This window comes from Ovis canadensis, chromosome 3 (assembly GCF_042477335.2).
Source record: "Ovis canadensis isolate MfBH-ARS-UI-01 breed Bighorn chromosome 3, ARS-UI_OviCan_v2, whole genome shotgun sequence".
In the NCBI taxonomy this organism is placed as follows: domain Eukaryota; kingdom Metazoa; phylum Chordata; class Mammalia; order Artiodactyla; family Bovidae; genus Ovis; species Ovis canadensis.
The window spans coordinates 214690001-214716851 of record NC_091247.1 but is presented as its reverse complement, the minus strand read 5'-3'; the positions used below and the strand labels follow the sequence as shown (position 1 = coordinate 214716851).

At 41.7% G+C, this 26851-nt stretch overlaps 1 protein-coding gene across 1 annotated transcript in view; it reads left to right on the top strand.

The window, feature by feature from the left end:
* LOC138437863 (scavenger receptor cysteine-rich domain-containing protein DMBT1-like) overlaps positions 1–26851 on the top strand; it is a 226394-nt gene that overhangs the window by 186249 nt on the left and 13294 nt on the right. The window contains 4 exon segments of the mRNA XM_069585832.1: positions 623–937; positions 11269–11583; positions 16046–16354; positions 16448–16756. Of these exon segments, the coding sequence (XP_069441933.1) occupies positions 623–937; positions 11269–11583; positions 16046–16354; positions 16448–16756 (1248 nt within the window).

Sequence of the window (26851 nt, the reverse complement as noted above, 5' to 3'; positions counted from 1 at the left end):
TCACAGCCTCCTTCATCCATTATCAGACCAGCAATGCTACAGGCCTCCAGATATTATCCAGAGTCACATTTCTCTCTGTAGGCAGAGCTAAGAAATGTATTCCATGTTTAAGGATAGTGGGTCTAAGGATGTGCTCAGACTGGGCTCACATTGTTAATACAATATTCTAGCTTAATCTCACCATCTCAAGGGCCTTATCTTAATCACATCTGCAAATCCCTTTTGTCAGGTATGGTAACATATTCACAGGTTGCAGAGATTGGGATGTGGACATTTTGAGCTTAATTATTCTGCCTGTCTCCCTAATATCCACATCAAATCCCTCAACATAGTCTTCAAAGATTTTGTTAGGAAGCAGGATTCAGCTGCCCCTCCCTGACTAGCGCCCACACAGTTTGGTCTTCCTCTCAGTTCATATCCACTACGCCATTGTGGCAGAAATAGAAAGACAGACACAAATGGACAAAGTCAGTTAAAAGGGAGGTGATGTCAGTCTTGTCATCTAGTGGGCATCTCTTGAACAAGGTCAGAGATGAATGTTTACCACTTTTAGAAGAAAGGAAAACCTAGAACATCCAGCAAAGTTTTTACCGTGTCCTGTCTCCTCCCCTTTCGATCTCAGAGTTCCTGGCCCTCAGGTTGGTGAGCGAGGACCAGCAGTGTGCTGGGTGGCTGGAAGTTTTCTACAACGGGACTTGGGGCAGTGTCTGCCGCAGCCCCATGGAAGACATCACTGTGTCCGTAATCTGCAGACAGCTTGGCTGTGGGGACAGTGGAACCCTCAACTCTTCTTTTGCTCTTAGAGAAGGTTCTAGACCCCGGTGGGTGGATGGAATCCACTGTCGGAAAACTGACACCTTTCTCTGGCAGTGTCCTTCTGACCCTTGGAATTACACTTCATGCTCTCCAAAGGATGAAGCCTATATCTCTTGTGAAGGTGATTTACTGTCTTTTTTCTGTGTGTCTGTCCCAACCCTGTAAGATGCAGTGAGATTTGATATTTTAAAATCTAAGTGACGAGCTTAATTTGGGTCCACAAAATGACATTAAGTGAAAATGTTAGTGTCCGACTCAGTCGTGTCCGACTCTTTGTGTCTGCATGGACTATAGCCTGCCAGGCTCCTCTGTCCATGGAATTCTCCAGGCAAGAATACTGGAATGGGTTTCCATTCCCTTCTCCAGGGGATCATCCAAAGCTAGGTATCGCAATTGAGTCTCCCACACTACAGTCAGATTCTTTATTGTCTGAGCCACCAGAGAGGCTAAATGAGGTAAGGATGAAATTAATTTTATCCGCATATTCCAATCTTGTTTGTTAAATTTTTAATTGAAATGTAATTCTTGTAACATTATATTAGTTCTAAGTGTAAAACATAGTGTTTATGTTTTTGTACATATTGGTAAATCATCACCACATGTACAGTAATATCCATCACCACATGTAGTTACAATTTTTTTCTTATGATCCCACAAGTAAGAATTTGCATGCTGCAACTAAGACCTAGGACAACCAAATAAATAATTAATTTTAAAAGAGAGTATTATTCTCTTCATAGGCTTGACATAAGAACATGCATCATGGTTTTTTAAATTTATTATCCACATTTGGGCTTCCCTGGTAGCTAAGCTGGTAAAGAATCTGCCTACAGTGCAGGAGACCGGGGTTTGATTCCTGGGTCGGGAAGATCCACTGGAGAATGGAGAGGCTACTCACTTCAGTGTTCTTGGGCTCCCCTGATGACTCAGCGGGTAAAGAATCTGCCTGCAATGTGGGAAACCTAGGTGCGATCCCTGGCTTGGGAAGACCCCTGGAGAAGGGAAAGGCTACCCACTCCAGTTTTCTGGCCTGGAGAATTCCATGGACTGTATACTCCATGGGGTCGTAAAGGGTTGGACACGACTGAGCAACTTTGACAAACACTATGTACAAAAATACTATCTTCTTTCCTGTATTACAGTTTTAAGATATCATTTATGACAATATTTTTTCTTCTAGATTGTTTTAAAAGTTTTTATTTATTTATAGGAACTCTCTATAAACAAACATCACTTCAGTTCAGTTGCTCAGTTGTGTCAGCTTCAACATCAGTCCTTCCAATGAACACTCAGGACTGATCTTTATGATGGACTGGTTGGATCTCCTTGCAGTCCAAGGGACTCTCAAGAGTCTTCTCCAACACCACAGTTCAAAAGCATCAATTCTTTGGTGCTCATCTTTCTTTATAGTCTTATAAAGAAACATCACTTACTCTTTCTTAAATACTTTTGTAAATATTTCCTCCACTTTTTGCACATATGTTTAAGGTTATATATGTGAATGGAGGGGGTTATGTTATCAAATCTATAATGGTTTACTTTTTTGACTTCTGCCTTTAATGAAATGTTTCATATGCCATTCTTAATCTCAAAATAACATTGAATCAAGTTATATTTTCTGCAAATAATTTTACAGTTCCACTAAAGAATATTCAAAACCTAATTTTGAATTCATTTATTTATCTGAATTTATTTTACTATGTGTGATTGTATATCATCACCAGATAATAATTATATTTTAGATATGTGATAGCTTGATCCCAAAATTAAAACACATTGCTTCATGATTTCATGGATATGATGTCAAAAGTACAGGCAACAAAGCAAAAATAGACAAGTGGGAATATATCAAACTAAAAAGCTTCTTCAAGCCAAAGGAAATACCAACAGAGTGAAAAAGGAAGCTAGCACAAATTTTATAAGGTATTAATTGGCAAACAAATAGGGAACTCCTGCAACTCAAGAAAAAAAATCCAAAACCTAATAACTCAATTAAAAAATTGGCCAAGGTCTTGAATAGACGTTTCTCTAAAGAAGACATACAAATGGCCAATGGGTATATGAAAAATGCTTGACATTGTCAATCATCAGGAAAATGTAAATCAAAACCAGAAAGAGATATCATCTCACACATGTCAGAATGACTGTGTTTTTTTTTTTTTAAAGACACTTAAGTGTTGGCAAGGCTGTGGAGAAATTGACACTTTCTGTGTACTTATCCACATTAAATGTATAAATTATATTAATAAAGCTATGCAATCCAGGGGTTACATCTCTGGACTTTCACTGTCATGGTCCAGGCTCAATCCCTGACCTGGGCACTAAGATCCCACGGGCCACAGCATAGCCAAAAACAAACAAACAACACAAAAACTATGACAAAAAATCTGTATGATTTATAGTGATGTCCCTTTTCGTTCTTGGTATTGTTAACTTCATTTTCTCTCTGCTCTTCATTGTTATTGATCAGTGTTCCTCAGTTTTCAATGAGCCATGTTTAAAGGGGTTTCTTCTATGCTTTCTATCTTATGCCTACCTTGTTTTCCATCCATTTTTGTTCCTTTTTTAATTAACCCCAACATTCTATATTCTTTAGGCTTTCTCATCTCCTAGTTTCTTAATTGAAGCTTACATTTTTTTCACTTTCGGTCTTTCCTCTTCTCTAAATCTAGGGTATAAATTTCCCTATAGGCACTACTTGAGTTTCATTAGAAGAATTTATGATAATATCATTATTTTGTGTTTATTATCATTATTATTGTATTTTTATTATCATTATTTCGCAATATTTGGCAAATTTTAAATTTATTCCAAGACTCAGGTGTTTTTTGGAAGGGTGTTACTGAATTTCCCAAAATAGGGATGGCTAACAATATTTCTTTTTAATTCTTAATTTTATTCCACTGTGGTCAGAGTAAATACTCTGTATGAATTCAAAGAGTGAAAGATTTTGTCCCATTATGTGGTCGTTTTGGTAAACGTTCCGAGTGCTTTTACAGTAATGTGAACTCTTGCGTTGTTGGGTGCATTGCTCTATGTGTTACTTGGTTAAATGTGCTGACTATTTTCCTGTACATCTACTGTATCCTTTGTTTTTTGTATGTCTGGTCTGAATGCTACTGAAAAAGATACAGTAAAAATCCTCCATTTTGATTGTGATTTTGCTTATTTCTTTTCATTCTGTCAAGTATATTTCAAAGCTATGTTCTGTTACCTTTCTTGAATTTTGATGTCTGTATGTTTATTAAGGGTGCACCTCATTATGATCATGAAGATTGCCTCTCTAATTCAATTAGTGTTCAGTTCAGTTCAGTTCAGTCACTCAGTTGTGTCTGACTCTTTGTGACTTCATGGACTGCAGCACGCCAGGCTGCCCTGTCCATCACCAAACCCAGAGTTTACACAAACTCATGTCCATTGAGCCAGTGATTCCATCCAGTAATCTCATCCTCTGTCACCCCCTTCTCCTTCTGCCCCCAATCTTTCTCAGCACTGGGGTCTTTTGAAATGAGTCAGCTCTTCACATCAGGTGGCCAAAATATTGGAGTTTCAACTACAACATCAGTCCTTCCAGGGAACACTCAGGACTGATCTCCTTAGGATGAACTGGTTGGATCTCCTTGCATTCCAAGGGACTCTCAAGAGTTTTCTCCAACACCACAGTTCAAAAGCATCAATTCTTTGGTGCTCAGCTTTCTTTAAAGTCCAACGCTCATATCCATACATGACTACTGGAAAAACCATAGCCTAGACTAGACGGACCTTTGTTGACAAAGTATTGTCTGCTTTTAATATGCTGTCTAAGTTGGTCCTAACTTTCCTTCCAAGGAACAAGCGTCTTTTGTTTTTTTTTAAATTTTTATTTATTTATTTATTTTATTTTAGTTTTTTATTTTTTTAATTTAAAAATCTTTAATTCTTACATGTGTTCCCAAACATGAACCCCCCTCCCACCTCCCTCCCCACAACATCTCTGTGGGTCATCCCCATGCACCAGCCCCAAGCATGCTGTATCCTGCGTCAGACATAGACTGGCGATTCAATTCTTACATGATAGTATACATGTTAGAATGCCATTCTCCCAAATCATCCCACCCTCTCCCTCTCCCTCTGAGTCCAAAAGTCCGTTATACACATCTGTGTCTTTTTTCCTGTCAACAAGCGTCTTTTAATTTCATGGCTGCAGTCACCATCTGCGGTGATTTTGGAGCCCCCAAAATAAAGTCAGCCACTGTTTCCACTATTTCCATATCTATTTGCCATGAAGTGATGGGACCGGATGCCATGATCTTAGTTTCCTGAATGCTGAGCTTTAAGCCACCTTTTTCACTCTCCTCTTTCACTTTCATCAAGAGGCTCTTTAGTTCTTCACTTTCTGCCCTAAGGCTGGTGTCATCTGCATATCTGAGGTTACTGATATGTCTCCCAGCAATCTTGATTCCAGCTTGTTCTTCATCCAGCCCAGCATTTCTCATGAGGTACCCTGTATGAAAGTTACATAAGCAGGGTCACAATATACAGCCTTGACATCCTCGTTTTCCTATTTGGAACCAGTGTGTTCTTCCATGTCCAGTGCTAACTGTTGCTTCCTGACCTGCATACAGGTTTCTCAAGAGGCAGGTCAGGTGGTCTGGTATTCCCATCTCTTTCAGAATTTTCCACATTTTATTGTGATCCACACAGTCAAAGGCTTTGGCATAGTCAATAAAGCAGAAATAGATGTTTTTCTGGAACTCTCTTGCTTTTTCAATGATCCAACAGATGTTGACAATTTGATCTCTGGTTCCTCTGCCTTTTGTAAAACCAGCTTAAACATCTGGAAGTTCATGGTTCCCGTATTGCTAAAACCTGGCTTGGAGAATTTTGAGCATTACTTTACTAGCGTGTGAAATGAGTGCAACTGTGTGGTAGATTGAGCATTCTTTGGGATTGCCTTTCTTTGGGATTGGAATGAAAACTGACCTTTTCCAGTCCTGTGGCCACTTCTGAGTTTCCAAATTTGCTGGCATACTGAGTGCAGCACCTTCACAGCATCATCTCTCAGGATTTGAAAGAGCTCCACTGGAATTCCATCACCTCCACTAGCTTTGTTCGTAGTGATGGTTCTTACGGCCCACTTGACTTCACATTCCAGGATGTCTGGCTCTAGGGGAGTGATCACACCATCGTGATTATCTGGGTCATGAAGATCTTGTTTTGTACAGTTCTTCTGTGTATTCTTGCCACCTCTTCTTAATATTCTGCTTCTGTTAGGTCCATACCATTTATGCCCTTTATTGACCCCATCTTTGCATGAAATATTCCCTTGGTATCTCTAATTTTCTTGAAGAGATCTCTAGTCTTTCTCATTCTGTTATTTGCCTCTATTTCTTTGCACTGATTGCCGAGGAAGGCTTTCTCATCTCTCCTTTCTATTCTTTGGAACTCTGCATTAAAATGGGTATATCTTTCCTTTTCTCCTTTGCTTTTTGCTTCCCTTCTTTCCACAGCTATTTGTAAGGCCTCCTCATACAGCCATTTTGCTTTTTTGTATTTGTTTTCCATGGGGATGGTCTTGATTTCTGTCTCCTGTACAGTGTCACAAACCTCCATCCATAGTTCATCAGGCACTCTGTCTATCAGATCTAGTCCCTTAAATCTATTTCTCACTTCCACTGTATAGTCATAAGGGATTTGCTTCAGGTCATACCTGAATGGTGTAGTGTTTTCCCCCACTTTCTTCAATTTAAATCTGAATTTGGCAATAAGGAGTGCCTGATCTGAGCTATAGTCAGCTCCTGGTCTTGTATTTGCTGCCTGTATAGAGGTTCTCCATCTTTGGCTGCAAAGAATATAATCTATCTGATTTTGGTGTTGACCATCTGGTGATGTCCATGTGTAGAGTCTTCTCTTGTGTTGTCAGAAGAGGGTGTTTGCTATGATCAGTGTGTTCTCTTGGCAAAACTCTATCAGCCTTTGCCCTGCTTTATTCTGTACTCAAGGTCAAATTTGCCTGTTACTCCAGGTGTTTCTTGACTTCATACTTTTGCATTCCAGTCCCCTATAATGAAAAAGATATCCTTTTTTGGGTGTTAGTTCTAAAAAGTCATGTAGGTCTTCATAGAACCATTCAACTTCAGCTTCTTCAGCATTCCTGGTTGGGGCATAGACTTGGATTCCTGTGATATTGAATGGTTTGCCTTGGAAATGAATGGAGAGATCATTCTGTTGTTTTTGAGATTGCATCCAAGTACTGCATTTCAGACTCTTTTGTTGACTATGATGGTTACTCCATTTCTTCTAAATGATTCCTGCCCACAGTAGTAGATATAATGGTCATATGAGTTAAATTCACCTATTCCAGTCCCTTTTAGTTCACTGATTCGTAGAATGTTCACTGTTGCCATCTCCTGTTTGACCATTTCCAATTTCCTTTCATTCATGGACCTAACATTCCAGGTTCCTAGCAATATTGCTCTTTACACCATTGGACCTTGCTTCTATCACCGGCCACATCCACAACTGGGTGTTGTTTTTGCCTTGGCTCCCTACCTTCATTCTTTCTGGAGTTTCTCCACTGATCCTCCAGTAGCATTTTGGGCACCTACTGACCTGGGGAGTTCATCTTTCAGTGTCCTATCTTTTTGCCTTTTCATACTGTTCATGGGGTTTTCAAGGCAAGAATACTGCAGTGGTTTGCCATTCCCTTCTCCAGTGGACCACATTTTGTCAGAACTCTCCACCATGACCCGTCCGTCTTGGTTGGCCCTACACGGCATGGCTTAGTTTCATTGAGTTAGACAAGGCTGTGGTCCATGTGATCAGGTTGGCTAGTTTTCTGTGACTGTGGTTTCGTCTGTCTGTCCTCTGATGCCCTCTCTCAGCACTCCTGTCATTTAGTGCATCTTTTCTTAACGTCTCCTTTCTGGGACATTGAAAATGCTACTCCTGTTTTCTTACAGTTAGTACTTTTTCCCCATCACTTTACTTTCAATCTTTCTTTGTTTTCTTAATATAAGGTGATCATTTTGCGAGTAACGTTTGCATCAGGTTTGTTTTATCTTAATCCATTCACTGTAAATGCAATTACTGATATTGATTTATGTTGGTATCTGCCATTTGCTTTTAATTGATCCACATGCTTTATGTTCCTTTTTCTCTCCCCTTTTTTTTCTTTCTTTAGTATTAAATAAATCTGTTACTATTTCAGATTTCCCCCTTTTCCATTTGATTTTCTGCAGCTCTACTAGGAGTGGGTATTTTCATACTCTTTTTTTATATTAAAAATGTTCTATTATTATATCTTCAAATATGCCTTCTGTAGTTCTGCCTCTCTGTCTTTGTATCTCTTCCCCCTCTCCTACTCTTTATTTTCCTTCTCATGTCTCATCTTTAGGACTCCTCTAAATCACTCTATTCTAAGTTCTATCTAAAATTTGTTTGACTTATTCATTCACTTTTTAATACTAGATATTTTATTTTAGGTTGGCAATGATTCCATTGCCATTTTTATTTCTTTATGATTATTTGTTAATTTTTTCATCTTTTTCCCTGTATATTCTCCCCCTCTCTCTTTTCCCCTAAACACGTTGGTCATAGTTAAAATCCTTATGCATTTTTATCATGTGTATCTCTGCATTCTCTCATCTCTTTTTTTCACTTTGGTCATTTGTCATGTTATCCTAACTTGTCAAATGTCATGCCATTTTTTACTGAATGCTATAAATTATATATTAAAAAGTAAGATACTCCTGATACATTTTCTAATACCTGAAAGGATTTACCCTTTGTTTTGCTAGGCAGATAGGGGGAAGGGGTGTATATCACTCAAACATCTAAATATAACCTAAAACTGAGCTGTAATAAGTGTGGGTTGCAGGTTTGGTAGCACTCAGTCCACCTCTGATTTTTTGGCCCTATGACAGGGGCTTTCGGAGATTCCAGTTCAGAGCCTGGATTCTTTGGTAGCTCCGTACCCAAGAGAATGAGAAAGACTCTGCTTTTCAAGTCTTTTTGTATAGCTCTTTAGTTTCCTGCCCTTCACAGCTTATATACTGGGCAGATATTTGAGGAGAAAATGTGCTGTTTGAGAGTGGCCCTCAAGACTCTAATTTTGTCACTCTAGCACCAGGTACCTCCCAAATTATGCTGGCTTCCTGTCACAACAATAGTCCTATGCTTGCCCAAGCCCAGATTCTGAATCATTAAATTATGCAATGAATCAGCAAATTCCCAGAGAAAAAGAAGTATAGATCCTTGGCTAACATTGAAATAAACTCCACACTATAGAATTTTAGCATATTTGGTCCATGTTGTGTCAACAAATGTTGAATACATTTCAGTTCAGTTCAGTTCAGTTCAGTCACTCAGTCATTTCTGAGTCTTTGTGACCCCATGAATCATAGCATGCCAGGCCTCCCTGTCCATCACCAACTCTCAGAGTTCAATCAGACTCACGTCCATCGAGTCAGTGACGCCATCCAGCCATCTCATCCTCTGTCGTCCCCTTCTCCTCCTGCCCCCAATCCCTCCCAGCATCAGAGTGTTTTCCAATGAGTCAGCTCTTCTCATGAGATGGCCAAAATATTGGAATTTCAGCTTCAGTATCATTCCTTCCAAAGAACACCCAGGACTGATCTCCTTCAGAATGGACTGGTTGGATCTCCTTGCAGTCCAAGGGACTCTCAAGTGTCGTCTCCAACACCACAGTTCAAAAGCATCAATTCTTCGGCGCTCAGCTTTCTTCACAGTCCGTCTCTCACATCCATACATGACCACTGCAAAAACCATAGGCTTGACTAATCAGAACTTTTTTGGCAAAGTAACAGTTAGTGTTTCTTGAAAAACATTTTTCAGCTTTTAAGCTGTGTGCAGCTAGACCCAGCAAAACACATTGGCCTGCTGTGAACTCCTCCATTCTCCATGGAAGTGGAAAATTTTAGGTTTAATTCTCTGCTACATCATTTACTTAAAGGACAACATTGATAGACATTCTTTAACCTTTCTTTAGATCACTTTTATGTATAAAAGGAGAGGAGAATACAGTGAGCTTGTTAATGTTATTTGTTCAAGGGGCTGCAGGAATGTGACCTATTTCTGCTCAGTGATAGAACTAGAAGAACTTTGCTGGTGGCTCAGCCATAAAGAATCCACCTGCAATGCAGGAGACACAGGTTAGGTCGCTGGGTCAGGAAGACCCCCTGGAGGAGGGCGTGGCAATCCACTCCAGTATTCTTGCCTGGAGAATCCCATGGGCAGAGGAGCCTGGTGGGCTACAGTTCATAGGGTCTTAAAGAGTTGAACATGACTGAAGTGACTAGGCAAACATACACACTGCTGCTGATGCTAAGTCGCTTCAGTCATGTCTGACTCTGTGCGACCCCATAGACGGCAGCCCACCAGGCTCCCCCATGCCTGGGATTCTCTAGGCAAGAATACTGGAGTGGGTTGCCATTTCCTTCTTCAATGCATGAAAGTGAAAAATGAAAGTCAGTTTGCTCAGTCGTGTCCCACTCTTAGCGACCCCATGGACTGCAGCCTAGCAGGCTCCTCTATCCATGGGATTTTCCAGGCAAGAGTACTGGAGTGGAGTACCATTGCCTTCTCCTTCCCCCTAAAGATCAGATAACTCCAAAATTTGAATAAGAGAGATACTTGACACAAAGTCCAAGGAGGGATTATATTTTTGGGGAGAAGAAGCAACATTCTATGATTCCCAGTGGAATCTGGCCAGTGTCGATGTTCTCTGACATCATCTCTCATGCAAAGTTGTTTAGTCTACTCAAAAAGATCACATTGTTTGAAAGTAGTATCCAGATCTGACGTCTGAAGCTTAGAACTGCAAATGAAATATTCGGGGGTAAACCAAGATACCACGGAATCCTTTTTTTTTTTTTCAGTTCTGAATGACTGTACCAAGGAGAAGGATTCTAATGGTAGAGGATTCATGACTGCTATCTGAGGCATCTGATTAGGCCTGTTCCTGACTCCACTCCCTTTAATCAACCCCTTTAACTCTTAGGTCAAGAGCATCAAAATGTGTGTGCTTTGAAAGGAATCCATCCCGCTGCCTGCTCATTCCTGTGACTCTGAACTCGTTTAACTGCTCTGGGTAGAGAGACTAACATTTCCTGTAAATCTTTCTCTGATGCTGTGCAGAACTCTACAGATCAGAATGTTAACTCTGATAGGACCTTGTACTACCTGCTGTCTCAGACTACTCGCTAGAGTGTTTTCAACTTAATATTTCCTGTTTTATTTTCTTCCTATTTTTCAACCTTATTATTCTCTTGCCACTGGTATAAAAAACCAGCCCCAGCTGCTGCCCCGGTGCAATGACTCCGTGTCTGAACCAGCAGGGTCGGCAGCCTCAGAGGAGTGCGCCCCCTACTGCTCAGGTGGGGGTCCCACAGGACAGAAAACCCTTCTCAACCTCTGGTGTCATCACCCCATGTCCCATTTCTCTCTGCTCAGACAGCAGACAGATCCGCCTGGCGGACGGAGGTGGTCGCTGCTCCGGGAGAGTGGAGATCCTTGACCAGGGCTCCTGGGGCACCATCTGTGATGACGGCTGGGACCTGGAAGATGCCCGCGTGGTGTGCAGGCAGCTGGGCTGTGCAGAAGCCCTCAGTGCCATGGGGTCTGCTCACTTCGGGGCAGGATCAGGGCCCATCTGGCTGGATGAAGTGAGCTGCAGAGGAGAGGAGTCCCAAGTGTGGAGGTGCCCTGCCTGGGGATGGCAGCAACACAACTGTGATCATCGAGAAGATGCAGGAGTCGTCTGCTCAGGTATGGTCAGTTCTTTGTCCACCGGCTGAGAAAATGGAAAGTTCCAAGAAAGCTGGTGTCTGATCAGCAGGGCAATGGGAGATAGGTGGCCTAGAGAGGACTGAGACGCCTACCCATCCTCCCTGAGTGCACTGTGGCTATGAGTGCTGAGATTCATATACTTTCCTCTTATAAGTCTCTGTCATTGTTTTGATCTCCAATGGACTTATCTGACGCTAAAATAGCTTTATTCATTCTCCCAATTAAAGTAAATCCTCATAATTTGTTTTCATAAATCACTTTTTGTATTGTGAAACATTTGCTAACTGCCACATACACATTCTCTTTGCACAGGGAGGCTATGCGAAGGAGAGACAAAAATGAGGATGTACTTTCCTGGGTGGAGTTGTTTCTGTACAAACAATGTGAGATACTATTTAGCGCTAGGCTAGTAGGAGTGGAGTCTACTCTTACTATAGGAGGATATCATTTACATGTATAGAGGTGATCCCTAAAGGGATATCATTTAACAAATCAGAGATTCTTATGGATTTGTGCCAGATTTCAAGTTCCCTTGCAAATTTATATGTAAATGTTCATAGTTCTTTGATGCTAGAACTAGAGAACTGTGAATGAAATGCTCCGAGTCATACATTCTTTCACTGTTACTAGAACAGTCTCTCTCCCCAATTTTCCTTTAAGATATCTGTACAAATGCAAACTTCTGAGGAACAGTTAGCCATGCACTGGCAAGTGAAAGGTGGAGGTAATAAAACATGAATTTGTGTGTTTTATGATAAGAGATTATGTAGTTTATATTTGATGATTTCTATGATATAAGAGACGTGTTTGGGGGGCTTATTTGGAGAAAGAAGACAAATGTAATTTTGAAAAAAGTGGAGCAGGTTTTATAGAAGCTGGGAGGAAGGGGAATGGCCATGGGAGCTGAGGAAGGCAACGGTGAGGTTCTCTGAGCAGCACTGAAGGTCCAGGTGTGGTGTGGAAGGTGCTATGTGTGCCTAAGGACACAAGATGTCTACACAGCAAGAGACCAGACAAGGATATATCTTTATTATATTTAGTATCTTTACTCATTCACATCCGCCTCCTATTTCATTATTTTCCTGGAATTTTCACACTTATTCTTCCATGGAAAATTTTAAATCAAGTAGATAATAAAAAAGAAATAATATATCTCAGAAGTCTCTATCCTAATATATCCTAAGACTTTCTTGATTATCCAGCACATATTTGAATATTTAACTTTTATCAGGGTATATAAAACAGAATACAAGAAATACTTCCCTCTTTTTCTTTCTAAATTTTTAATCTCGTGGAATTAATATAACAACATCAACAATCTCAGATATGCAGATGACATCACCCTAAATGGCAGAAAGTGAAGAGGAACTCTTGATGAAAGTGAAAGAGCAGAGTGAAAAAGCTGCCTTGAAACTCAGCATTCAAAAAACTAAGATCATGGCATCCTGTCCCATCGCTTCATGGCAAACAGATGGGGAAACAATGGAAACAGTGACAGACTATTTTCTTGGGCTCCAAAATCACTGTGGACAGTGACTGCAATCATGAAATTAAAAGATGCTTGCTCCCTGGAAGAAAAGCTATGACAAACCTAGACAGTATATTACAAAACAGATACATTGCTTTGAGACAAAGGTCCGTCTAGTCAAAGCTATGGTTTTTTCAATAGTCATAAATGGATGTGAGAGTTGGACCACAAAGAAGGTTGAACACTGAAAAACTGATGCTTTTGAACTGTGTTGTTGGAGAAGACTCTTGAGAGTCCATTGGACTGCAAGGAGATCAAACCACTCAATCCTAAAGGAAATCAACCCTGAATATTCACTGAGAGGACTGATGCTGAAGCTGAAGCTCCAATACTTTGACCACCTGATATGAAGAACTGATTCACTGGAAAAGACCCTGATGCTGGGAAAGATTGGAGGCTGGTGGAGAAGGAGACGACAGAAGATGAGATGGTTAGATGGCATCACCAACTCGATGGACATGAGTTTGAGCAAACTCTGGGAGATGTTGAAGGACAGGGAAGCCTGTCATTCTTCAGTCCATGGGGTAGCAAAGAGTCGGACATGACTGAGTGGCTGAGCAACAACAACAACAACAACCAGTCAAATAAAAATGGTTTATCTAGAATGTGTAGCCTGTGACCAAACTCCCAGCCGGAATAGATTAGGGGTCCTGACCTGGGCCTCTCTGGGGAGATGGAAATGGATAAATAATAAAAGGCAAGCCGATCATCCTCTCTTACATCATTTATTCTTGTATGAGTGGTCAAGCTAATCCTTCAGTGCCTTTTCTGTTCTCTTCTGCTCTCTATGCTGCTGCTGCTGCTGCTAAGTCGCTTCAGTCGTGTCCGACTCTGGCGACCCCATAGACGGCAGCCCACAGGGCTCCGCCATCCCTGGGATTCTTCAGGCAAGAACACTGGAGTGGGTTGCCATTGCCTTCTCTGCCTGCTCTCTATAGTAGATTTTAATTTTGTTACATCATTCTTATTGAGGCTTCAAAGTTCACAAACTTATACAATCAGAGTCCTTCACCAGAACAAATTCCACCATGTACATAAATACTTATGAGCCCACTCAGAAACCAGGAAGATGATTTAAAAAGTTGTTCTTTATGATGTGCAGATTTTTCCCTATTGGATTACCTTTTCTCTATCCAAAATAGGGCCTCTGAAGTTTGAAATCATGATCATGAGTGTTTTCTCTGGTCTCTCTCTCATACTCCATCCACTCCCCATTTCACCTGCCACTCCTCCACCTCACTCCCCACAGAAGTTCTTCCCTTTTGGAGTCTCCTTTCCATCTATTTGTAGCTCTTAAGCTTGGTTTTTCTTTTCTGCATTGGGAAAAATGGGAAAGGGTAGCAGGGTTATGTGGCAAATGGGAGGAGCACAGGGGATGGAAAGTGTTAAAATCTTGTTGAACGAGTCTTTTTTCCCCCGAAATCTTTCTATGTTTCATTCCTATTGAAGCTTTTGCAATTTAGAAATCTCTACAGTATATATTACAAGACGCTTACTCCTTGGAAGGAAAGTTATGACCAACCTAGATAGCATATTAAAAAGCAGAGATATTACTTTGCCAACAAAGGTCCGTGTAGTCAAGGCTATGGTTTTTCCTGCGGTCATGTATGGATGTGAGAGTTGGAGTGTGAAGAAGGCTGAGCACCGAAGAATTGATGCTTTTAACTGTGGTGTTGGAGAAGACTCTTGAGAGTCCCTTGGACTGCAAGGAGATTCAACCTGTCCATTCTAAAGGAGACCAGTCCTGAGTGTTCATTGGAAGGACTGATGCTGAGGCTGTAACTCTGGTACTTTGGCCACCTCATGCGAAGAGTTGACTCGTTGGAAAAAACCCTGGTCCTGGGAGTGAATGGGGGCAGGAGGAGAAGGCGACGACAGAGGATGAGATGGCTGAATGGCATCACCGACTTGATGCACATGAGTTTGAGTGAACTCCGGGAGTTGGTAATAGACAGGGAGGCCTGGCGTGCTGTGATGCATGGGGTTGCAGAGACGGACACGACTGAGTGACTGAACTGAACTGAACTGAACTGAAAGTATATATGGCTTGTTTGCTGTCTGCCCTCTTCCTCTCATTGTCCTCTTTTATAGCTTGTTGGCTTCTTATCTCAGATCCAAATAAGAAAGGCACATGCAGTTAGCATATAGATAAGGTTAGAATACATTAAATTATCATTACTCTTTCACATTTGCAGAGAATCTCATGTCTAGCATGAAGTAATCAACTAACTCATTTGTCTTGCGTAATCCCACTGAGACCTCGCTTTCTCCCAGGTGTCTTGATAAATCCTAGGTTTTCAAGAAAGATGGCTAGGACCATTCCCTCCCTCTCCTATGACCCTCTGAGCTTTTGTCATTTCTAAACTTACCTGTGGACAACTTCTTTCACAGTTAGATTATAATGCCTGCACTCAGATCCAGCCCGTGTGATTTTCCCTGTCCTCAGTGACTTGAATATTGGCTCAGAGAGAAAACTGACCAGAATTTTGGCCCCAGAAATCTCAGGATGGTCCTCTAAACTTCTGTGGCTCTTAGGCTTCTAACCTATTGAATCCCATGGACCTTTTTCATTCTCAGTTCAGCTCTGTACCCACATTTGAATGTCTACCAAGGTGCAGTTTCTTTGGGCATTGTAGTTTCCAGGCCCCCAGATAGGAATTAACATTTCTAACCAAAATATATATTCTTGAGATTCAGCCATTCCGAACTGATCCTTCAATCCTTCTGGATATCTCTTCAGAAACTTGCCCATGAAAACGCAGCTTGACGATGACAGTCAATTTCTCTCTTCTTATCCCCTCTTATTCCACTGTTGGAAAAAAAGCTTTCACACCATTGCCTGTGAGATGTTGTCTGCAATTGTCCAGCCAGTTTCATGAACACTCACTAGGTTTGTTGTTCTTTGTTTCTCAGGATTTGTGCGTCTGGTTGGAGGGGCTGGACCCTGCTCAGGGCGAGTAGAAGTACGTTCTGGAGAAGCCTGGACCCCAGTGTCTGATGGGAACTTCACACTCCCCACTGCCCAGGTCATCTGTGCAGAGCTGGGGTGTGGCAAGGCTGTGTCTGTCCTGGGACAAGTACCCTTCAGAGAGTCCGATGGCCGGGTCTGGGCTGAAGAGTTCAGGTGTGAGGGGGAGGAGCCTAACCTCTGGTCATGCCCCAGAGTGCCCTGTCCAGGGGGCACATGTCAGCACAGTGGAGCTGCTCAGGTTGTCTGTTCAGGTGAGATGCATATCAGGACTTAACCTCCGTGTACAATCAGTTCAACCTAAAAGAGAAATCAGATTTTGCTGAAATTCTGTCTTTTTCTATCAGTGTACACAGATGTCCGGCTCATGACGAATGGCACCTCTCAATGTGAGGGGCAGGTGGAGATGAATATTTCTGGACAATGGAGAGCTCTGTGTGCCTCCCACTGGAGTCTGGCCAATGCCAATGTTGTCTGTCGTCAGCTCGGCTGTGGAGTCGCCATCTCCACCCCGAATGGGGCAGAAGGCAGTGATCAACTCTGGAAAGCCCGATTTCACTGCTCAGGGACTGAGTCCTTCCTATGGAAATGCCCTGTGACTGCCCTGGGTGTTCCTGACTGTTCCCATGGCAACACTGCCTCTGTGATCTGCTCAGGTAAGACAGGGAAGGGCTACTGTACTTAGGATGCTCCTGGGGTGAAATGTCCCCATAGCAGAGAGTAAGGGAAAACAGGCTTTAAAAGGAAGATATTCTGTAGTGAAATTATGGAACTCAGGTTTCCTCTCCTTATTACTCAAGAATCCAACGCTGAGAGACAAGTGTGGGGTAAATTTAAAGATAGCATTATTGAGAAAACCAGCAGTTCTGAGGAGACAGAGGACTAATGTACCAAAGAACCAGCTCCCCCTTGCTGATCAGGGACGAGAGTTTCTAAACGGGAATTTCAGGAGTGCACAGGTGGAGGTAGGGGACAGGTTACCTGCAGAATAGCACAGCTAGCGCCAACAATCATCTTGGAATAGGTCTGATTGGTGTCACCTTTATTGTTTGAAATGCAGTTAATCATCAGTTCTAGTGCTGTTTTTTTCCCGTTTCCTTGCGGCCAGTTCTTGGAATTGTGTAAGGTGATGATTATGGGCTTCCCTTTTGGCGCAGATGGTAAAGAACCTGCCTGCAATGCAAGAGACTCAGGCTTGATCCTGGGTTGGGAAGATCCCCTGGAGAAGAAAATGGCATCCCACTAGTCTGGGCATCATGTATTTTCTTCTACCACATGGTTGGGATTTCAGCATCTGCAAAACAGCTCAAAGGATATGGCTCAGAATGTTAGCTATAGCCATGAGGAGAAACTAAAAATCCTTGACTTTGTTTAAGGTTAAACTATTATTATTTTGTCCTATTTGACTGTTTTCCTTTGTTTCTGAAATTTTTTCATTTCTGTGATTAAATTTATTCTTTGGCTAAGGTTTTTCTACAGACAGAAGCAGGTGGAGGACGTGAGGGTGGTCTGTCCTGAGAAGGCTCTGTAAGGTCCTGCTCCATAGCATTCTCATGGTTCACTCATTTTTTCAGGGGAAAGAAGTGCTAAGAAATGCTAAGAAGTGCTATGTCAGGGAAAGAAATGCTTGGATGAATAATATTTTTATGAAACATTATTATTTAGGGATAATAATAGAGAACAAAGTACAAACAATAAGTGTATACCTAGGTCATGTTCCCCAACCCAGATCTACAAAGAGAACATTCACAGCACCACAGAATCACTATTGCCTCCAAGAGCCGTGTCCTCCTCTCCAGGGAAGCCTGCTTACCTAAGACTTGTACTGCCAGAGAATATTTTCTCAGTTTTTGAACTTTATGTATAACCATACAGAACGTTTTCTTTTGTGTCTAATTTTTTTTAAAATTTCAAACTGTGTTTGAAATTCACTCGTGATGTTGTTTATGGCAACACTGTATTCATTTTTATTACTATAGAGTATTCCTTTGAATGATCACATGACCATGCATTGATCCATTCAACTTGTGGCAGACATTTGAGTTTGTTGCCAGGTCTTGACCATTACAAATACAATGGTGCAAATTACCATCATGATGACTTTTGGAACAAATATTTATTACTTTTTGTGTGTGTTTAATTCTGTCTGATATTTTTATTTTCTTAATGGTATGGTGTACTTCAATGAGCCAAGTTACTCATCTTAAGTTAATTCATTCACCTTTTTTACTGTTCATGTAGCGCTCCTTCAGTCAGTCAGTTCAGTTCAGTCACTCAGTCATGTCTGACTCTTTGCAACCCCATGGACCGCAGCACATCAAGCTTCCCTGTCCTCCCTCATCTCCCGCAGCTTGCTCAAGCTCATATCCATTGAGTTGGTGATACCACCCAATCATGTCATCCTCTGTCATCTCCTTCTTCTGCCTTCAGTATTTTTCAGCATCAGGGTCTTTTCCAATGAGTCAGTTCTTCCCATCAGGTGGCCAAAGGATTAGAGCTTCAACTTCAGCATCAGTCCTTCCACTGAATATTCAGGACTGATTTCCTTTAGGATTGACTGGTTTAATATCCTTGAAGTCCAAGGGACTCTCAAGTCTTCTCCAACACTACAGTTCACAAGCATCAATTCTTCAGTGCTCAGCTTTATTTATGGTCCACTCTCACATCCATACATAACTACTGGAAAAACTATAGCTTTGTTGGACCTTTGTTGGCAAAGTAACGTCTCTGCTTTTTAATATGCTATCTAGGTTTGTCGTGAAGATCCTTTTTGTACAGTTCTTCTGTGTATTCTTGCCACGTCTTCTTAATATCTTCTGCTTCTATTAGGTCCATACCATTTCTGTCCTTTATTGAGCCCATCTTTGCATGAAATATTCCCTTGGTATCTCTAATTTTCTTGAAGAGATCTCTAGTCTTTCCTATTCTGTTCTTTTCCTCTATTTCTTTGCATGGATCATTGAAGAAGGCTTTCTTATCTCTTCTTGCTATTCTTTGGAACTCTGCATTCAGATGCTTATATCCTTCCTTTTCTCCTTGGCTTTTCACTCCTCTTCTTTTCACAGCTATTTGTAAGGCTTCCCCAGACAGCCATTTTGCTTTTTGCCTTTCTTTTCCATGGGGACGGTATTGATCCCTGTCTCCTGTACAATGTCATGAACCTTATTCCATAGTTCATCAGGCACTCTATCTATCAGATCTAGGTCCTTAAATCTATTTCTCACTTCCACTGTATAATCATAAGGGATTTGATTTAGGTCATACCTGAATGGTCTAGCGGTTTTCCCTGCTTTCTTGAATTTCAGCCTGAATTTGGTAATAAGGAGTTTATGATCTGAGCCACAGTCAGCTCCTGGTCTTGTTTTTGTTGAAAGCATAGAGCTTCTCAATCTTTGGTGGTGTGATCACTCATCTAGAGCCAGACATCCTGGAATGTGAAGTCAAGTGGGCCTTACAAAGCATCACTATGAACAAAGCTAGTGGAGGTGATGGAATTCCAGTAGAGCTATTTCAAATCCTGAGAGATGATGCTGTAAAAGTGCTGCACTCAAAAACCAGCAAATTTGGAAAATGCAGCAGTGGCCACAGGACTGGAAAAGGTCAATTTTCATTCCAATCCCAAAGAAAGGCAATGCCAAAGAATGCTCAAACTACCGCACATTGCACTCATCTCACATGCTAGTAAAGTAATGCTCAAAATTCTCCAAGCCAGGCTTCAGCAATACGTGAACCGTGAACTCCCTGATGTTCAAGCTGGTTTTAGAAAAGGCAGAGGAACCAGAGATCAAATTGCCAACATCTGCTGGATCATGGAAAAAGTAAGAGAGTTCCAGAAAAACATCTATTTCTGCTTTATTGACTATGCCAAAGCCTTTGACTGTGTGGATCACAATAAGCTGTGGAAAATTCTTCAGAAGATGGGAATACCAGACCACCTAAACTGCCTCTTGAGAATTCTGTATGCAGGCCAGGAAGCAACAGTTAGAACTGGATATGGAACAACGGACTGGTTCCAAATAGGAAAAGGAGTACTTCAAGGCTGTATATTGTCACCCTGCATATTTAACTTATATGCAGAGTACATCATGAGAAACCCTGGACTGGAAGAAACACAAGCTGGACTCAAGATTGCCGGGAGGAATATCAGTAACCTCAGATATGCAGATGACACCACGCTTATGGCAGAAAGTGAAGAGGAACTGAAAAGCCTCTTGATGAAAGTGAAAGAAGAGAGTGAAAAAGTTGGTTTAAAGCTCAACATTCAGAAAATGAAGATCATGGCATCCTATCCCATCACTCCATTGGAAATAGATGGAGAAACAGTGGAAACAGTGTCAGACTTTATTTTTTTGGGCTCCAAAATCACTGCACATGGTGATTGCAGCCATGAAATTAAAAGACGCTTACTCCTTGGAAGAAAAGTTATGACCATCCTAGATAGTATATTCAAAAGCAGAGACATTACTTTGCCGACTAAGGTCCGTCTAGTCAAGGCTATGGTTTTTCCAGTAGTCATGTATGGATATGAGAGTTGGACTCTGAAGAAGGCTGAGTGCTGAAGAATTGATGCTTTTGCTCTGTGGTGTTGGAGAAGACTCTTGAGAGTCCCTTGGACTGCAAGGAGATCCAACCAGTGCATTCTGAAGGAGATCAACCCTGGGATTTCTTTGGAAGGAATGATGCTAAAGCTGAAACTCCAGTACTTTGGCCACCTCATGAGAAGTGTTGACTCATTGGAAAAGACTTTGATGCTGGGAGGGATTGGCGGCAGGAGGAGAAGGGGACGACCGAAGATAAGATGGCTGGATGGCATCAGTGACTCGATGGACGCGAGTCTGAGTGAACTCCAGGAGTTGGTGATGGACAGGGAGGCCTGGTGTGCTAGGTAACATGGGGTTGCAAAGAGTCAGACACGACTGAGCGACTGCACTGAACTGATCTAGGTTTGTCATAGCTTTTCTTCCAAGGAGCAAGCATCTTTTAATTTCATGGCTGCAGTCACCATTTGCAGTGATTTTGGAGTCCAAGAAAATAAGTGTGTCACTGTTTTCATTGTTTCCCCATCTATTTGCCATGAAGCGATGGGACCAGATGCCATGATCTTCCTTTTCTGAACGCTGAGTTTTAAGCCAACATTTTCACTCTCTTCATTCACCTTCATCAAGAGGCTCTTTAGTTCCTCTTCACTGTCTGCCATAAGAGTGGTGTCATCTGCATATCTGAGGTTATTGATATGTCTCCTAGCAATCTTGACTCCAGCTTGTGCTTCATCCATCCCGGCATTTTGCATGATGTGCTCTGCATAGAAGTTAAATAATCAGGGTGACACTATACAGGCTTGACGTACTCCTGTCTCAGTTTTGAACCAGTCCATTGTTCTAGTCCATAGAACTCCTTAAATCCTTCTAGAAAGAACTTTGTCTACTCCAAAATCAAAAAAATGTTCTCTGAGAGTATCTCACAGAAGTGTAATAACCTTTCTCTTGCACATGACTATACACTGCTTCCAGGATTGATAACTGTAGCATAAGGGTCAAGTGTCATGTTTTCATATGGGCATCCAGTTGACTCAGAATCTTTTTCTGGAAGACTATTCCCTACTGCAGTGCCACCTTTGTTGATAAACGAAAGGGCACATATGTCTGAGTACTTCCTTTAGACTCTCTATTCTGTTCCACTGTGTCATTTGTCTATCCTTGCACCTGTACCACATTTTCTTAATTATTGTAATTTTATAGTAAATCTTGAACCTTCCCTGGTGGCTCAGATGGTAAGGAGTCTGTCTGCAAGGCGGGAGACCTGGGTTTGATCCCTGGGTTGGGAAGATCCCCTGGAGAAGTGCATGGCAACCCACTCCAGTATTCTTGCCTGGAGTGTCCCCATGGAGAGAGGAGCTTGGCGGGCTATAGTCTATGGGGTCACAAAGAATCGGACATGACTGAGTGACTAAGCACACATAGTAAGTCTGGGTAACTTTAATTTAAAGAAGTTATGTTGTTGCTGTTCTTCCTAACTGCCTTGGTCATTCTTGGTTTTTGTATTTTGTATACATTTTTGAACTGAAGCTCCAATTCTTTGCCACCTGATGTGAAGAGCTGACTCATTAGAAAAGACTCTGATGCTTGGAAAGGTTGAAGGCAGGAGGAGAAGAGGACAACAGAAGATGAGATAGTTGGATGGCATCACTGACTCAGTGGACATGAGTTTGGGTAAACTCTGGGAGTTGGTGATGGATAGGGAAGCCTGGCGTGCTGCAGTCTATGGGGTTGCAAAGAGTCAGACATGACTGAGTGACTGAACAACAACAGAAATTTTGAATCATCTTGTCATGTTTCATACACACACACAAAAGCATCAGGGAATTTTATTGAGGTTAGCTTTAATCTGTATATAAACTTGAGAATGGTTTATTTTGACAACACTGAGTTTCCCAATTCATTGGCAAAATATATCCTTTCATTCAGTTAGGTCTTGAATATCTCTCAGATGTTTTGCACATCTTTACCTAGGTTTCCTCCTAGGCATTTTATGGGTTTGATGTTACTAGTATTTCCTTTAGTGAAGGTTTTCTAGGAATGAATTCTCTCTGAACTTTCTCTGGATTCCCCAAATGTTAGGTTAGTATTTTGCTTTAATCCTTCTTTCTTTCTTTTCTCTCCCTCCCTCTCTCACTCTAGTTTTCTCTCTCTTTCTCTGTCTTGCTCTAGCTTTCCCTCTCTCTCCTCCTTTGTCCCTCTCCTGCCCCATTTCTCCCCTGAGTATGTAAAATCTTTCTGGATTAAGTTGCAGACAGGATGCTCCTTTATCCCTTCCCCTTCCTAACGAAAAAATACTTCAGGGAATCTCCTTACATAACCACAGTTCAGTCAAACCTTTAGAGATATCAGCCCCAGATAACATCTAAGTGCAACCACATGAGAGACCCCAAAGATAGAGCTGCCAAGTTGAGTCTTTCCCAAATTACTGAGCAGAACATTATGATCAAAATTTTAAAAAAGTCCCCCAAGTGCTAAGTTTGGGGGGAAACTTTGTTAGACACCATTGTTAACCAGGCACTTGCCATGTAACCAGCTTTTCTATATAGAGGAATATTTATCCTCTCATATTCCATTTTACTATTTCTACTTTATATTGATCTAATGTGCCGATAGACTCATTCTCTAGTTCTTAATTTCAGCTGTTAACTTTTTCAGTTGTAGAATTTTCATTTGTTTTTGTTATCATTTCTTTGCCAAGACACACATCTTGTTAATTAATTATTTGAAGACTTTAATCCTGGCTATTTAAATTCTCTGTCAGACTATAAAACTCTTAGAGGAAAACATAGGCAGAAGATTCTTTGACATAAATTGCAACAAGATCTTTTTTGACCAGCCTTCTAGAGTAAAGAAAATAAAAACAAAAATAAACAAATAGGACCCGATTAAACTTACAAGGTTTTGCATAGCAAAGGAACCCATAAACAGAACAAAAAGACAACTGTCAGAATGGGAGAAAATATTTGCAACTAAAACGATACAACTAACAAGCGACTGATCTTCAAAATGCAGAAACAACTCAATATCAACAAACCAAACAACACAATTGAAAAATGGGAAAAACAAACAGACATTTCTCCAGACATACAGATGGCTAACAAATATATGAAAAGTTGTTCAACAGCACTAATTACTAGAGAGATGCAAAACTACAGTCAGGTATTACTTCACACCAGTCAGAATGTCTATCACTAAAAAATCTACAAACAATAAATGCTGGAGAGAATGTGCAGAAAAGGGAATCTTCCTACATATGGGTGTGTAAATTGGCACAGCTACTATGGAGAACAGTATGGAGGTTCCTCAAAAACTAAAAATAGAACTATCGTAGGACTCAGCAATCCCACTCCTGGGCCCATACCTGGAGAGAACCATCATTCAAAAAGACATTCATCCTGGTGTCCACTGCAGCACTATTTACAACAGCCAGGACACGGAAGCAATCTAAACGTCCCTTACAGGAGGAATGGATAGAGATGTTGTACATATATAAAATGGAATATTACTCAGCCATAAAAGAATAAAGTTGTAAAATTTGCGGAGACATGGATAGAGCTAGAGATTGTTATGTTCGGTTTAGTTCAGTTCAGTCTCTCTGTCATGTCCGACTCTTTGGGATCCCATTGACTGTAGCACAAGAGGTCTCCCTGTCCATCACCAACTCCCGGAGATTACGCAAATGAGAAGGCAGTGGCACCCCACTCCAGTACTCTTGCCTGGGGGACCCCATGGGTGGAGGAGCCTGGTAGGCTGCAGTCCATGGGGTGGCTGAGATTCGGACACCAGTGAGCGATTTCACTTTCACTTTTCACTTTCATGCATTGGAGAAGGAAATGGCAACCCACTCCAGTGTTCTTGCCTGGAGAATCCCAGGGATGGCGGAGCCTGTTGGGCTGCTGCCTATGTGGTCGCACAGAGTCGGACACGACTGAAGCGACTTAGCAGCAGCAGCATGTTCACTGAGTTGGTGATGCCATTCAACCATCTCATCCTCTGTCGTCCCCTTCTCCTCTCGCCTTCAATCTTTCCCAGCATCAAGGTCTTTTCAAATGAGTCAGTTCTTCACATTAGGTGGCCAAAGTACTGGAGCTTCAGCTTCAGCATCAGTCCTTCAAATGAACCTTCAGGACTGATTTCCTGGTTGGATCTCCTTGCAGTCCAAGGGACTCTCAAGAGTCTTCTCCAACACCACAGTTCAAAAGCATCAGTTCTCCATTGCTCAGCTCTCTTTATAGTCCAACTCTCACATCCATACATGACTACTGGAAAAACCATAGCCTTGACTAGATGGACCTTTGTTGGCAAAGTAATGTCTCTGCTTTTGAGTATGCTGTCTAGGTTGGGTCATAACTTTTCTTCCAAGGAGTAAGTGTCTTTTAATTTCATGGCTGCAGTCACCATCCACAGTGATTTTGGAGCTCAAAAAAATAAAGTTAGCCACTGTTTCCACTGTTTCCCCATCTATTTGCCATGAAGTGATGGGACCAGATGCCATGATCTTTGTTTTCTGAATGTTGAGCTTTAAGCCAACTTTTTCACTCTTGTCTTCACTTTCACCAAGAGGCTGTTTAGTTCCTCTTCACTTTTGCCTTAAGGGTGGTGTCATCTGCATATCTGAGGTTACTGATATTTCTCCCAGCAATCTTGATTTCAGCCTGTGCTTCATCCAGCCCAGTGTTTCTCATAATGTACTCTGCATAGAAGTTAAATAAGTAGGGTAGCAATACACAGCCTTGACATACTCCTTTTCCTGTTTGGAGCCAGTCTGTTGTTCCATGTCCAGTTCTAACTATTGCTTCCTGACCTGCATACATATTTTTCAAGAGGCAGGTCAGGTGGTCTGGTATTCCCATCTGTTTCAGAATTTTCCCCAGTTTATTGTAATGTACACAGTCAGAGGCTTTGGCATAGCCAATAAAGCAGAAATAGATGCTTTTCTGGAACTTTCTTGCTTTTTTAATGATCCAGCGGATGTTGGCAATTTGATTTCTGGTTCCTTTGCCTTTCTAAAACCAGCTTGAACATCTGGAATTTCACGGTTCACGTGTTGGTGAACCCTGGCTTGGAGAATTTTGAGCATTACTTTGCTAGTGAGATGAGTGCAATTGTGCGGTAGTTTGAGCATTCTTTGGCATTGTCTTTCTTTGGGATTGGAATGAAAACTGACCTTTTCCAGTCCCATGGCCACTGCTGAGTTTTCCAAATCTGCTGGCATATTGAGTGCAGCACTTTCACAGCATCATCTTTTAGGATTTGAGTTAGGATTGTTATGTAGAATGAAGTAAATCAGAAAGAGAAAAACAAATACTGTATAACATCACTTATATGTGGAATCTAGAAAAATGGTAGAGATGAACTTGCTGCAAAGCAGAAATAGAGACACCAACATAGAGAACATCATATGGATACTAAGAGGGGAAATGAAGAGTGGGGTGAACTGGGACCTTGAGATCGACGTATATGGCATATACACACTATTGATGTGCTGTGCTGTGTGCTTAGTCGTATCCAACGTTTTGCAACCCCATGGACTGTAGCCCACCAGGCTCCTCTGTCCACGGCGATTCTCCAGGAAAGAATTGTGGAGTGGGTTGCCATACCCTCCTCCAGGGGATCTTCCCAACCCAAGGATCAAATCCAAGGATCAAATCCAGGTCTCTTGCACTGCAGGCGGATTCTTTACTGCCTCAGCCACCAGACTCAGAAACCCTACACTATTGATACTAATTATAAAATAGATATTGCCTGGGGAATCCCATAGACATGGAACCTGATGGGCTACAATCCATAGTGTCACAGTGTCAGACACAACTGAGGTGACTTAGCATGCATGCACACATAAACTTTGCCAACCAAGGTCTATCTAGTCTAGGCTATGGTTTTTCCAGTGGTCATGAGATTTGGACTATAAAGAAAGTTGAGCACCAAAGAATTGATGCTTTTGGACTGTGGTGTTGGAGAAGACTCTTGAGAGTCCCTTGGACTGCAAAGAGATCCAACCAGTCCATCCTAAAGGAAATCAGTCCTGGGTGTTCATTGGAAGGACTGATGTTGAAGCTGAAGCTCGACTCCTTTGGCCACCTGATGCAAAGAGCTGACTCATTGGAAAAGACACTGATGGTGGGAAAGATTGAGGGCAGGAGGAGGAGGGGACGACAGAGGATGAGATGGTTGGATGGCATCATCGACTCGATGGACATGGGTTTGGGTGGA